A 13,656-nucleotide genomic window follows, 5' to 3' on the forward strand; every position below is an offset into this window, starting at 1 on the left:
TTCCATGTAATCTTTACTGTCTCCTTATTAATTTTATTGATTAGGTAATATGACTAATATCGTCCATGTCGTCTATAAATGAAAATACATCTATCAATAAAACTGTTGTTGAATGTCACCTTCAAATGTGGTGCTGGGGAGGGGATGCTTCTTATTGAAAATTGGGGCGCGGATGACGGAATTTCGTGCGTAAAAGCACTCGCGAACAAAATCCCGCCGGCTACGACGGGCTGTTAAATATTACTGCGATATTTTCTTTTCTACGCTCCGTTCTTTGCTTGTCGTTCCTTTCACCCCAGAAGCGCTAACATTTACTTTATATATTGAAGCAATCAAGATCAATCAGATCACCTTTGCACGTTCGTAAATAGACTAATGTAATAAATTAATTTGTAACTGACATAATTTTGAAAAGTCGTCAGTGTCATCTCATGTCATTGGTTCATAATCGTGATTATGATGTTGAACAGGATACCGGTACATCAAGAAAAGCTGTGATTGGTCAGTCTCGGCTCAATCAAATGAACCGCGCAAACCGTTGAACGAAATTTATATAAAGCACGCTTCCATCGCGTCGGTCTGCATAAGATCGAGTATTGTCGCGCGCCGTGAGAGAGGCGCCAAGAGTTAACTTTGATCTTTCATACCTCACTGCTCAAAATGTTGTGGAGTCGATTTATTTTCATGTTGCTGTTAGCGTTGGTTTCTGCGCGCCCAAGCCCAGAGCTCAGCTTAGAAGAGATAGAAAAAGGTAAGTCGAGCTGTAAAACAGAGCAATACAAAAGCTTAATCTTCTCTTGTGTACACCGGTTTTGTTATCAAGATGTGGGTCTAAAATTCTGCTCAACAATGTCTTCACTGTGACTTTGCCAACGTCTCTTTTCTCTTGATTTTCTGTGTATTGGCGGGATTGAGTACGTGCTGCAATGAAATAATTTCATTTTAAAACGATTCATTCCGATCATACAAGTAAGCACCCGCCTTTTACATTTATTATAGCCCAAACTTTAACGATTTTATAACCAGGCGGGAAAAACAGAAGGCTTTGTTTTTAAGGATATATTAAAAGCAATGTTGGGTCGGGTTAGCTGGCAAGACTCGAAGGGTCCCGCTAGCACAATCCGACCGTTGAGTTATACTATACAGTATTGTTATAGTCGACTATACTGCAGAAGACATAGTCGTGGCTTTTATAATTTGAAATGCTGTGGAAGGGGATTTAGTTTCTCCATGAATGTGCAGCAAACATTTTAAGCAAGTCGTTATTTAACGAAGATCTGTACTTCAAACGGAGTAAATCTACAGGACGCCTAAATGTTTTTTCGTTCATTCTTCTGTTGTATCATATTCGCTAGATATGTTGTTGTCCGCTTATGTCACCTTTTGACTTTTTGCGAGGGACGCGGGATACTATTACAGCGTCTGGCGCCCAGCCCCTTGATAGTGATAGGCTCGCGGGAGAAGGCGCGGCACATATTTCTGGAGTCTGTAAAATACCTTTAATCTGTCTCTCAGCTTAAATGGAGAATAATTTTGGTTTCTTTATGAAAACTATGCTCACCGCAATGTACGCAAAGTTTTAGTCGCAGAGGCGTGGACATTACTCAAGTAAATATTTATTCTGACGTCAAAAACCTGGCAGTAAAGAGCTTTAGGTGTCTTGAACCAAATACCTACAAACACAAACATATTCCAAATGTTTAAATGGAGTTTTGTTTGTCTCGGCAGTTTCTGGAATTATTAAAGTAGTTGTGCGACTAGTTGTCTAGCCCTTTAAAAAAATTTAAATAACTGTACAGCAAATATTTTTTTGAAGTGATTGCTATAGTTGCGTTTTGTCGACGTGTGAAGTTCTTTCCTAGGTCTTAAAGGAGTCTTTAAGTTGTTTTCGCCACGTACAAAATCAACTTCAAATTGAGGGAAACCTGAAAATAGCAGTTTACTAAGATCATGTAGGAACACACCAAAGAGATAATAATAAGCCATAAAGGAACAAACAGTACACAGATTGCAAACGACAATCTTAACAGATTTAGCCTACACTTTTCAAGATGCGCAAATCGTGACGTAGCTCCTTCGGGTCAACCGATTATGCTTGGACGTGAGAATGCTTCGGAGCGATGTAATAAAACACAACCTAAAACGATTTTCAGTTATCGCCAAATTAATTCGCTTAATCTGAAAAATTTTAATACGCGCCAAAATAGATGTAGAACCCACGCGTCACGGAGCTAGTGATCTCGTCTCATTCCTCGAGTTGCTTCTCCCTAAAATATATAATGAAAGCATTTTCACCAGAAACTCTTCGTATATGTTCATAGTTTTAATAAACCGGTTTTTGTCTCGGGCAGAGGGGATGTAGACCAAATGATAGGCAAGATTAGACTTATTGCTTTTGAGTTATTTTGTTTAGATCTCTGTATAGTGAAGGGAAAAAGGCGACAAAGAAAATTCAGCTCTTCGTTTTTCCGTGCTTTAGTTCTTCAGTCTGTCTCTTCTTCGGACTTCGCGCTTTTGTTTTGAGTGTCGGGGACATTTTTCTCGTTTCTAGTTCGGCTTTCGCAACTCGATTTGTGCACATATTAATCTGCCTTTTCTGATTCTTGCACCCAAGAACATCAAGGACAATACCATTGTCAATGGAAACCGAGACTGAAATATTTTCACTCTACTGGACGCCGAAAACGATTCGTGACCTCTGCTCTGATATTACTCCCCTATTCTTTCGTTCCTCTGCTCAGTTTCGTCTTACTCTGCCTCCTACAAAGCACCATACACTGTAAAGGAGTAAACTGATCGCTTGAACGAGTAATGATATTTCCAAGTAGAAACGTATATGTTGACATGTATGTTTGGCATAGTCAGAGGAAGGAAGGGGTAAACAAATAAATAATAATAAAAAAGTAAGATATATACCTAAAACCCGAGAAAATAGAAACAGCCACTCGAAGGCATTGGACGTATTACAAATATTGTAATTCTCTTTTCAGAACTTGAACAATTGACTGCCCAGGAAAGTGATTCTTCAGGTAAGTCCAACGACTATGATCACAACATACAGTCGAACCTCCACTAACGGCCTCCTCTCCACCACACCAGCCACCTCTGTACAACGGCTACTTTTTTTGTCCTTGTGGACGGTCCGTACATTTACTCTTATTTAAACCCCTCTACAACGGTAACGGCCACCAAAGCGCGTTCTCAACTTTCAAAAGAAACCTCTCGACAACGGCAAGTTCATCAACAGCTGACAAACGGTATATACAAAACCCCATTTTTTATTGGAAAAGGCCGCAAAACTTGATGCATACCGCGCTTCGTTTAATTTGTCTCTGTTTCTGCTTGGTTTCCGTTTTATTGATATATTTTGATTATGTAATGTATTTACATGCTACACTATAAGCATTTTTTGAAAAACACCCTCAACGGTGTTACGAAATGCGTTGCTCTCCAGATGCAATACCAGAGAAGTTAAACGCAATGTTATGGGTTTTGATAAATACCTGTTTTTCCTCTCAAAACGCTCATTCGCGGTTCTTTTTAGGGTAGCAGGGATGCACAGTGGCGAGAGCGCTCTCCTTCCACCAATGTGTCCCGGATTCGATTCCCGTATGTGGGTTGAGTTTGTTGCTGGTCCTCCACTCTGCTCCGAGAGGTTTTTCTCTGGGTACTCCGGTTTTCCCCTCTCCTCAAAAACCAACATTTCCAAATTCCAATGCGATCCTGGAATGCACGGGCATTTCTAAACGAGTTCTTGTGAACTCCTTGGTGCTCCGTGGGTAAACAAATGACACACTTCCATTTTTTTTTTCGAAGACTGTTAATTCACATTTCATCATTGCATAGAAACAAAGAAGACGAGTGACCAGGAGGATTCTTCAAAAAACACACAGCCTGGTAAATTACAAATATCTTTAACTTTTATTTCAGTAACTTTTAATTCTCTTATTAATCTTAATTCCTAATTCGCTTATTGCAATTTAACAACCAACAATGAATGGCGGAGAGCATAATTCAACATTTTAGTCACCTACAGATTTTCACAAAGTTTACAACTTGCTTATTATCTCTTCAGAGGCTCCCAAGGAACTTACAGATAAAGCAAGGGAAGTCTCCTTAGAAAAACTCGAGGCCCTTGAAAAGAGTAAGACAAATTAACCGTTTTGACTTTCTCTTTATGGTACAGTGAAACCTGTATTAAGCGGACACCCTTGGGACCCTCATTAGTGTCCGCTTTATACAGGTTCTAATATGTTGTGCAATAATAGTTAATTATTAACTCTTTTGTAACACATTGTAACACAGTGTGGGGTCGAACACTGCTCATGGGCACAATGTCCAGTCAGTGAATGCATCAATCTGGAATAATCACTTAGCTTTAATACGACATCGCTGAACAATGTTAAAGAAGTCTCAGCTGAACTTTTAGAGGTAAAATGCCCTTGAAGCGTCCGCTTATTGCAGGTTTTGTGCAATAAAATGGCTTCATATTGGTGTCCGCGTCCGCTTAACAGAGCTGTCTGCTGAATGCAGGTTTATTTTACAGTAAATGTGGGAGGAAAATCTAGGGACTCAAGAGGGTGTCCGCTTTATATGGGGTACCAGGTTTCCCTGCATTCAGTTCCACTCGGTTAGTTGCTAGGTTACTTGCTTTACTTGACTGTTCCAAACCAGTCGAATGCACCAATAGAATTCTCGTCCTTTCAGGCGTGACAAACACTGAACAAAAAAAAGATGAAACTGAGAGGACAGAAGCCGAAACAGAGAAGAAAACAACAGATAGTAAGAGTTTCTTCGTCAATAACAGGATTTTAACGTACTTTTAGCAGTAAAAGCCCAGTAAGTTTGCTGTTTTTTTCCCGGTTTCTTTCATTAGTTTATTTTAAGGGCTCTGCGGTGGTTGGACTTGTTTATGTAGGTCAGAAGAAATTCAAATTTGTGGTGCTTGCGTGGCTGTTTCAAAATATTCCACGAATCCAAGCTTCCATGCTCAACCAAGTCTCTGGTGACTACAAACAACTTTCGAGAATTACATCTTCGCACTTCTCATTTTCTTCTATCCCACGCCTTTGAACGCCAGAAACTCGGCTAACCTAACAACTTTCGTTGTATTTTCTGACTTGCATAACCGGCACTGATACCCCCAATAAAATCCGCGTTTCTACAAGTCACAGAGTAAAGTTTAATACGCCTACTAAAAAAATTTAAAAACTATTCTAAGTAGGTTTTGTTTTACAGCCTCTGCAGATGCAGCCATGCTTCCTAAAAAGTCTGCCAAACCAGGTAAGACTGGGACAATTAAACATTTTATTACGGGCAACGCCTTGAATTTCCAGCCGTTTAGTGAGCCCGCGTTCCTTGCTGCACACTACAACCGGACTCCCAAAATGGCTGGAAATCGAAACCTACTTGAATTCGGAATTCAGCTAAATAATTCATACATCTTGTTAATCATTGCTCGTCATATCTCTCAATAACACTCTGTATTAACTTCTGTGAAGTTCTAGAGTGTAACTAAGCTGTTAAATTAACGGATTTTCTATCTTAGATCAATGCTTTTAACTTTTTTTTCTTTTTATAAACCACTAGTTCCTGAGGAACTTACTTACCGTGACACTACTGACGCTGGTAAGATATGTCTTGGAACGGAAGATATCTGACTCTCTAGACTCAGTTAGTTACAGTTTATTACATCATCAGTTCTTACAAACTCGTTTCCAGGGCTTTTCCCTCCCGCCCCTTCCAATTTCTAAAGGTCTAAGCTCCGCATAGCATTTCTGAAACGTATTCCCTGATTAAAGTTAGCAGATCACCTCATTGACTATTGACTTGTCTGTCTTTTTCACTTATCAGATATTAAAGGCGACTTGTCTACTCGTGGTCTCCCAAAACTAAGTAAGTTATAAAGAGCTCTTTAGTTAGAAGATCAGTAAGCCAGCGGTTGATTAACGTTACGCAAGTTGCTTAGCGACGTGACTTGGTATCTTAGTGACATGACCTGGCACCTTGACGACATGACTTGGTACCTTGGCGACATGACCCGGCACCTTGACGACCTGACTTGGTACCTTGGCGACGTGACCTGGCACCTTGACGACATGACTTGATACCTTAGCGTCATGACTTGGTACCTTCTAAGTTTTCGTCTAACGTACCCTTGTTGGACTCCCAATAAAAATTCCGCAGTTGCCAAGTTTCAAGCGGAGAATGAAATACAAGCGTAACGATATTTAACAAAACAACAACCACGCGCTCGCAATTCAAAAAGAAATTTTAAAGAGTTTATTTCTTGTTTTCATTAACTCCTTGCAGTGATAATAGCCAGTGATAGTCCGAATATTTCATTTTATGCTTTAACAGCGTGTGTAGAACCTACTGTGCTGTGTCCTGTCGTTAAACTACTCAAATCACTGAATTAGCATGTTGAACTGTACGGGAATGTTGATATTCGGTTGCAGGTTTTAAGGACACTGGAGCCTACAGAAGACTTATGGGTGAGTATTTTTCACAAAGTAATAAGCCATAAGTAATTACTGTCATTAAATTTCCTTACTTCCTGGCCCTCAACTTGAATATTTCAACTGTTTCTGCTTCGTGTTTAAATTTTGTAAGAGCTAATTATTTCAGAGGTTAAATTGTCGAAGAACAAAACAAAGGCTTGATTGGTTTTGCCAACTAATCTTTATCGTTCTATTTTCAGAAACTAGGGATCCACGGCTCCCGTCACTTCCTAAATTACGTAAGTAAACGGAATCTAATGTGACTCTTATTAACCGAGCAGGAGGTCTGTATGGGAGAATCTTGACCTCGGTCAAGATTCTCCCATACAGACCGACTTAGCTCGGTTAATAAGAAGTTTATTATATGGCTAAGAAGAAAACTTTAATTCGTTTAATATAACTGGTTTGCTGACATTTTGCTTGCAAACGGAGATGAGCTTAACTTAAACCTGCCGAAATTTGCTCGTCCTCTTTACTTTTTTGTTGTCATCAGGCTTTTTGGCACTTCCATAAATGATTGAGAAGAAAATAAAAGAAAACGGTGAACATTTTTGTGTTTGAGTTTGCTACTTTTTCAACGCAAAATGAAACCGGTCTAGATGCCGGTCTAGATAGGAAAATCTAGACCGCGGTCAATATCGATTTCAGCCAATCAAATTCGTGAATTCGGTAGTTCCCAGTCCTTGTGAGACACAGCCATATAATAAGTAACATTTTCAAGAACAGATCTGCGTGAGAAAAACTGAAAAGATTGATTATTATTTTATCAACAATGCCAACTTTCGAAAGAGTGGTTTATTGAAAATTTGCGATAGACAAAAGTTGCGAATATCATGTGATGTTTGGCTCCGGGCATCTCAACATGTAAAGTTGTCTTCTCTTCTCAGGTTCTGATGACTATAAGTACGGCTACCCATCTCTCCCTAAACCACGTAAGTACTTTGTGTCTTCTTTAGTTTTCCTTTAGCGACTAAGATCATTAGTAAGAGCGGGTTTTCCTTTAAATGTGTTTACGTTTTTCTCAGGTTTATAACCCCTCCGGCCTTTTTGATGATTCTGTGTGCTTTTCGTTGATTGCATGCTCACACTACTACCGCCGGCTGCCTGTTTTCCATCGCTGGTGTGCTTTCTTCTTTCCTTCCTTCCTTCCTTCCTTCCTTCCTTCCTTCCTTCCTTCCTTCCTTCCTTCCTTCCTTCCTTCCTTCCTTCCTTCCTTCCTTTCTTTCTTTCTTTCTTTCTTCCTCTGTTTTTTTTTTTGCTTTCAGTGATTGGTTTATTACACTATTACGGTTGGCGCTCTGGATTTTCCTTTTACATTGCTAACGAAGGACACCACATAGCAATGCACTAGCATTGACTGCAGACGTAATTTTGCGAGCGAGCGCATTTTGCTGAACTTTCTAATATCTTTTTTGTGATAGATTATTTCCCAGAGGCTCCCGCCAGAAGGACATACGGTAAGCAAGAGGCAGTATGGCTTTGGCTGGTTATGTGTTGGCTGATTTGTACGACGATTTCAGATTGAAGTTATTCAGCACGTTAATGGTTTTCAATTCTCTATTTTGCAATTGCCCATAATTCACTCTGTTTGCCCCCCAAATTTTGCATAAACTATTGTTGTGAAATTCTCTTGGGAGATCTGCATATTCTCAAGAGTATTTCGCAACAATAGTTTATACCAAACTTGGGGGGCAAACAAAGTGAATTATTGGCAATTGGAAAATAGAGAATGATAAATTTGTCTTATGTTTAATATCGCAGGCGGCGACTACAAGTACGGCCTCCCGTCTAAACGTAAACCATGTAAGTAAAGCGCCAACGCACTCAGTACAATTCTTCCCTATAGACCACGTGATCACTTAGAATATATATTTGGACTTAGCATGCGAGTAGACGCACGTATGCGGAGCAAAAGGGGTGAGCTTTCTTGACGCTTCCGCATTAGACTCCTCCCGCCGGGCAGCTACGCTTGCGTGTGTGACTCAAAGATGAGCTTAATGGAAGGTGGCTATGTGTGACCGTATTGATGGCTTGTGTCTTGTCTTTTAACAGATTTCCCTGAAGCTCCTATTAGGAGAACATACGGTAGGCAAAGTTATTTTCTCGTACTACAGCACTAATTTTTAATTGGGCTTCTTTCTGGGCTGTTCATTCCGAACAAAAGAAAGCATTGCTACAGACCCCACCCTCTTTCAATCTCAACTCGTGTAAAATTTACTGAAGGCCGTTTTACTACAGTCTCCATTTATGTTTGGTTTCAGAAGGCAGCTACATGTATCGCAAAGCGTATGATGATCCTCCACGTAAGTAAAAAGTCGTTTCTGATTTTCTCAGTGAGAGCGATCGCAGATTATACCCAGCGTCCCAGCCTGACCAATCAGTGAAAATCGATGAATTGGAAAGCAACTCACAGGAAGGGTGGCATAGAGGTGCAGAACAACGAGTACGGTGCGCGGCAGACCGCGTGGAGTACGAGACGAGCGCGACATGTGGAGCGCGGGCCTCTCTTTTTTTCGGGTACACGTCGCTCGCCCTCGCTCTTCGCGTTGGTGTACCACGCTCTGCTCCGTTAAAACGCCTGTCCGCCTGTCCGCCTGTCCTTCAGTCTGGAAAGAAATCGCTTTTGACCTCGAGAAAATTAATGCTATCAATGCGGAACGAATAAATAAAAAGAGACTAACATTACATTCTCATGTTGTGTTATGATTGCCTTACTCTTTCGCATTTATTCATTTTTTTATCAGATGATTCTTCGTCCTGGAACCGAAGAGGATTTTTACCCAATAGCGACCCAATCGAAGCGTTGAAAAGAGTCCCTTCTGGTAAGACCTTAATCTGAGCTTTTAGGTAATAACGATTTCTTTGGAAAGTTGTTCAGATGCATTTTCAGATGTTTAAAGGGACACAGTCAGCTTCGGGACCGCGCTGGCTTGGACACTAGTTTTCTCACTTTGAAAAAAGTCCATCTCAACCTGAAATCATAGATACTCGTCGAGTACATCTGGGAATCCGCTTCAATCTTCGCAGTGTTTTGCTTGATTTTCAGTCGTTTACTGCGAAACCTGTTTTTGAGTCTGCTTTTGCTCATCCTATGATATTATTTTTATCATACTTGGTTAAAAGCAACATGGATCGCGTCTCTCTGATATGCAAATTAGCTATGAAATGGCACCTAATGCGCATGAGCACCAGCTGAGTGTGTCCCTTTAATATGTGCTCGAGGTACGAGCCACTCCCACACACATTAGCAACCAGTAGTGTTTCTGTATAACTCTGTGATGCAATCTTTTTCCCAGAACCTACGTGTCTTTTGGTCAGCGCCAAGACACGGAGCTCTGGAATAATCAATTTCCAGGCTCCAAGATTTTAGGAGTTCCGGTTTTACGGCGCATGCGTGCCTTAGTTTAAAACATGGCAATTTCGTTCCCAGAGCCCACGTGTCTTTTGGTCAGCGCCAACGAAATATCTACATTTTGTGATGTCTTACATGAAAAAAAAAAAACAAAAAACGCAAACAGACTCTCGAGAGTGCGCAGTACGGTACGGACTGGAAATCATCTTCAAGACCTTACTTATCTTTCCTTGTTCTCTATCCTCAGAAATGACTAGAGCGGAACACATGGCGCTTTCCAGAGGAACATGGCTTCCAGGTGAACAGTCAATAAATGTCACTTTGAAAGTTCCTTCTTTGAAAGTTTTTTGTTTTCAGACAACAGTAAAGGAAATCAGGTTGTCGAGCCGACGTAATAAATTAGAGTTTTCCTTCAAAACAGATAACGAGCCTGTGAAAGTCCCACCCAGGCTACCTCCACCAGCACAACCAGGTAACGTGTTTCATGATTGGTTCAGACTATTTCATTTTTTTCCTCATTCAGTATCGATTCATTGTCAAGCCTGAGACAGTTAATAGCTAGAAGCAGAGATCATGATCTTCAGCTGAGAAATATACCCCTGATGTATCACTGAATTTTCTCAACTAACATTAATTAAACGAATTGGAATGACTCGTAAGTAATGCCTTCTTAGAAGATCTATGTCGCAGAAGTTGTATCTTGAATAATTCAATGTCCTATTCTCTAAGTAATCCGTCTGGATTTTCACTAGTCCTAACTATCTTTTCTTCACCCCCAGAGTGGTTTTCAATCATCTTGTGGTCGCGTTTGATTTGAAGGCAATTTTGGGCATCGCTAAAAATGACTTTATCAAATGTGCTCATTGCAGATGCCGATGCTCGGTTGTACAATGATGTCCACAAACAGTTGAACGATAAGGAAACCGAGGACTTAATTCACGGAAAAACCGGTATGAGCCAGGCAATAACAGTTTTTTCTTTTTGACTCGTGCTGAATAACTTTTAAATTATTTTAAAAAAGACAGATTTTAGTCGCAAACTCTAGCAGAACAGGAGTAATGATGGATGATTAAAGAATCTGAGGGTCTGGAACAAACTACGAAATATCATCTTGTCGTGGGAGGGGAGGGACGTCGTGGCACTTTATTTTGACTACACGAATGGGAATCAGTATAACAACAGCCGGGCTTGATGTACTAACAAATTCTCAAACCTAACATGCAAGGAAATGTAGAGGGATCAATGAGGAGAATTTCCATTTTGACCCTGGAAGTATCACCAAGTTGACTATGACGGTTTTTAACGCAGGGATGACGGATCTACAAAAGCGGAAGCGATATCTCATGGATCTGTTAGCGGAGAAGTTGAAATCAAGTAAGATATATGGGTTATTGACCAAGTGTGAGGTCAAGATGGCTGGATATTCTTTTATTTTTGCGTATGTATGGACCGAGACGGAGTCGAGGTCCATAACCACGCAAAAAAAAGAATGAGGCCAATATCCAGCCATCTTGACCGAACAAGCTTGGTCAGTACAGGATTTATTATGTGGCTTTCGAGGAAGTTTTTCTTGCGGGACACGGCGGGTAGTCCCGAGCGGACAAGATGGCTCCATCTTGCCCGCTCGGGCAGCCAATCACAGCGCAGGATTTGATTCATCTTGCCCACTCACGGAGCTAGCCATATAATAAATCCAGTTATTTTCTTTCACAAACTACAGAACTATTACAGTTTTTTTTTTTCTGGACAAAACTCACTTTTCTCCTTGTTTCTCGACTTCCGATGTTTCCGGCCGTTAAGAAGCCAGAAAATAGCAAGAAACAAAGGAGTTTCTTTTTTATTTTTGTTCAAATTTTATTTCGTTCATCATTTTTTTAGAAGTGAACGAAGCTCAGAAAAGGGGCGTGAAGATTCCGACCAAAATCATGGATTTCTTGTGGAATTGTAAGTCTTCCAGTTCTAGTTAAAAGATTTTGATCCTTTGTTTGTTTGTGTGTTTGTCTACATAATTACTTCCGTTCTGGTGTATCTGACTTTGTTGTGGTTGATTTCCTTCTTAGATGAGTCTCGCCGAGGATTGGATACACAATCTGGTAAATAACTTGCCTGTAGGATTTAGCTCTGGGTTTTTGTCAACGCGAACCTGGAAGGCGTATTTACAAATACAAGCGGAAAGCCTTCGATGGAATCTGCAAGCTTGTTCCCAACCGTCCCCAATCTTTCAATAGAGAAGTGGAAGTATTCCCCCCTGGGACCAGGGGTAGCCCATTGGTAAAAAACGCTTGCCTCAGTTCCCTCCAAAGACACCCAGGTTATTTGCGTCAAGGGTTTTTCTCTGGGTTCTCCAGTTTTCTGTCAAAAAAGCCAACAAATTCCTGTTCGATCTGGAAACAGAAGACGAACAGGTTCTCCGTGCGCCCAACAATTCTATTTACAGTTTGCAATTTTCCCTTTTTGGGGTTCGGAGTCTTGCATTGTTTCTTTTCGCCGTCAGATTCCTCGTCCCAGGGTGTCAAATTGTGGGGAAAACGCTACCAAAGAAATATAAACGAGGGTGGACTGGAACTAGAGAGTCCGGGACACTCCCGCAAGACCTGGAAGTATCAGAGAAATTAAAATGTTGGTGTGTTCTGACTGGAAACTGGGAACAATTTAAAAACACGTCAGCGAATGCGCCAGCTTTATTATTAACTTTGGATTTCGTCGTATTGATTTTACTAATTGTTTGAAATTTCCTTGGAAGAGGAAAAAAGCGATTTCTTGTAGATGAAGCCCTTCGCATAATACGCGCAACTCTGCCTTAACACGTGCGAGACTGATTTTACATGCGCATCGCGTTACTATATACTACCGTGGCATGAGGAATCAAAATGATCAACTTGGAGCAAGCCCACCAATGGCGTAAAATTAGAAGGGTAGACATTGGAAGTCTTGTGTGGTACTGTTTTGGTTTCCCAATCCTATAAATACAACAGAAACCGTACATCTGCAGGCCGTCGACTGAGACGTAATTAACTGTGTTCCTTTGAAACAATGCTCAACACAGAAACACTTGCTCACATTAAGGCGCTTTCCGTTCCGATCTGACTGAAATTTCAGAGGGGCAACGGGACAGCATGAAAACCCAAGGAATGTTTCGTACCATTTACCCTCGTTTCGAAAGTTCCGTAATTTTCTGTTGAATGGAAAGTGCCCATAAATTATTTGTGGTGTCAACTAAATCAAGTAATTAAATGTGCTTGGCTTTTTTTTTCTCTCGCCAGATAAAAACCGCTTGAGCAATTGAGAAGTCCAACCTGAAGTTTCGATCCGATTATGAATGGCTAATGACTATTACATGAAAAGCTTTACTGTTGTAGCTCACGCTACTGAGTGACTAGTATAAATAAAACTTAAGCAGGCTAATCGTCCTATAGATGAAATGTAGTAAAATTTAGATTGTGTTACCACAACGGAGTACACTTTCCTTCTTTGCTGGTAACAAAGCCTCTATTTTTATCCGAAGATCTTTGGACATTTAGAGAAATAATAGTGGTTACGTTGTTGTCCATTTAGAATTATTACGAAGGGAAAAACGATAATTCGGTGCAGATACACGGCTAAGATAAAAACATACATAACAAATAATTAAGCACAATTTTAACCCACCCAGTCTGGGGGCTTTTGAGTATTATTTTTTAAGTGTGTGTTAAGACGAAGTTTTGGTCTTCTGTTGTACATGTAGTACTGCGAGGAAAAAAAATAAAGAAAGATTTTAACCGGATCTTGTTGCCAAGATAACTCTGGGAGTCCTGGGAATAGAGA

The 13,656-nt window shown here is 40.5% G+C and overlaps 1 protein-coding gene across 3 annotated transcripts; it reads left to right on the top strand.

Annotated features, from left to right (window-relative positions):
- The first annotated feature begins 536 nt into the window (after positions 1 to 536).
- Positions 537 to 13,613, top strand: LOC145463687 (uncharacterized). 3 transcript variants are annotated; one of them, XM_081447463.1, is made up of 23 exons: positions 538 to 751; positions 2,991 to 3,029; positions 3,847 to 3,897; positions 4,076 to 4,144; positions 4,708 to 4,782; positions 5,239 to 5,283; positions 5,590 to 5,628; positions 5,854 to 5,895; positions 6,459 to 6,494; positions 6,701 to 6,739; positions 7,388 to 7,432; positions 7,922 to 7,957; positions 8,262 to 8,303; positions 8,553 to 8,585; positions 8,765 to 8,803; positions 9,245 to 9,322; positions 10,100 to 10,150; positions 10,274 to 10,324; positions 10,722 to 10,802; positions 11,161 to 11,226; positions 11,731 to 11,796; positions 11,913 to 11,945; positions 13,116 to 13,613. In XM_081447463.1, exons 1-23 carry the CDS (start codon positions 661 to 663, stop codon positions 13,136 to 13,138), a joined length of 1,170 nt encoding a protein of 389 aa, XP_081303589.1. In that variant the 5' UTR covers positions 538 to 660; the 3' UTR covers positions 13,139 to 13,613. The 3 variants fall into 3 exon arrangements, with proteins under 3 accessions (XP_081303590.1, XP_081303589.1, XP_081303588.1); XM_081447462.1 differs by having other exon boundaries at positions 539 to 751; positions 8,762 to 8,803; XM_081447464.1 differs by lacking the exon at positions 5,590 to 5,628 and having other exon boundaries at positions 537 to 751; positions 8,762 to 8,803.
- The last annotated feature ends 43 nt before the right edge of the window (positions 13,614 to 13,656 follow it).

This window comes from Orbicella franksi, chromosome 12 (genome assembly GCF_964199315.1).
Source record: "Orbicella franksi chromosome 12, jaOrbFran1.1, whole genome shotgun sequence".
Classification (NCBI taxonomy): domain Eukaryota; kingdom Metazoa; phylum Cnidaria; class Anthozoa; order Scleractinia; family Merulinidae; genus Orbicella; species Orbicella franksi.

What these genes read in the sequence shown, in the direction of transcription:
- LOC145463687 (XM_081447462.1), top strand. Translation starts at nt 661, where the DNA reads ATGTTGTGGAGTCGATTTATTTTCATGTTGCTGTTAGCGTTGGTTTCT. An exon ending in CCCGTCTAAACGTAAACCAT is followed by an intron (nt 8,304 to 8,552) that starts GTAAGTAAAGCG and finishes GTCTTTTAACAG; the next exon opens with ATTTCCCTGAAGCTCCTATT. An exon ending in AGGATTGGATACACAATCTG is followed by an intron (nt 11,946 to 13,115) that starts GTAAATAACTTG and finishes TTCTCTCGCCAG; the next exon opens with ATAAAAACCGCTTGAGCAAT.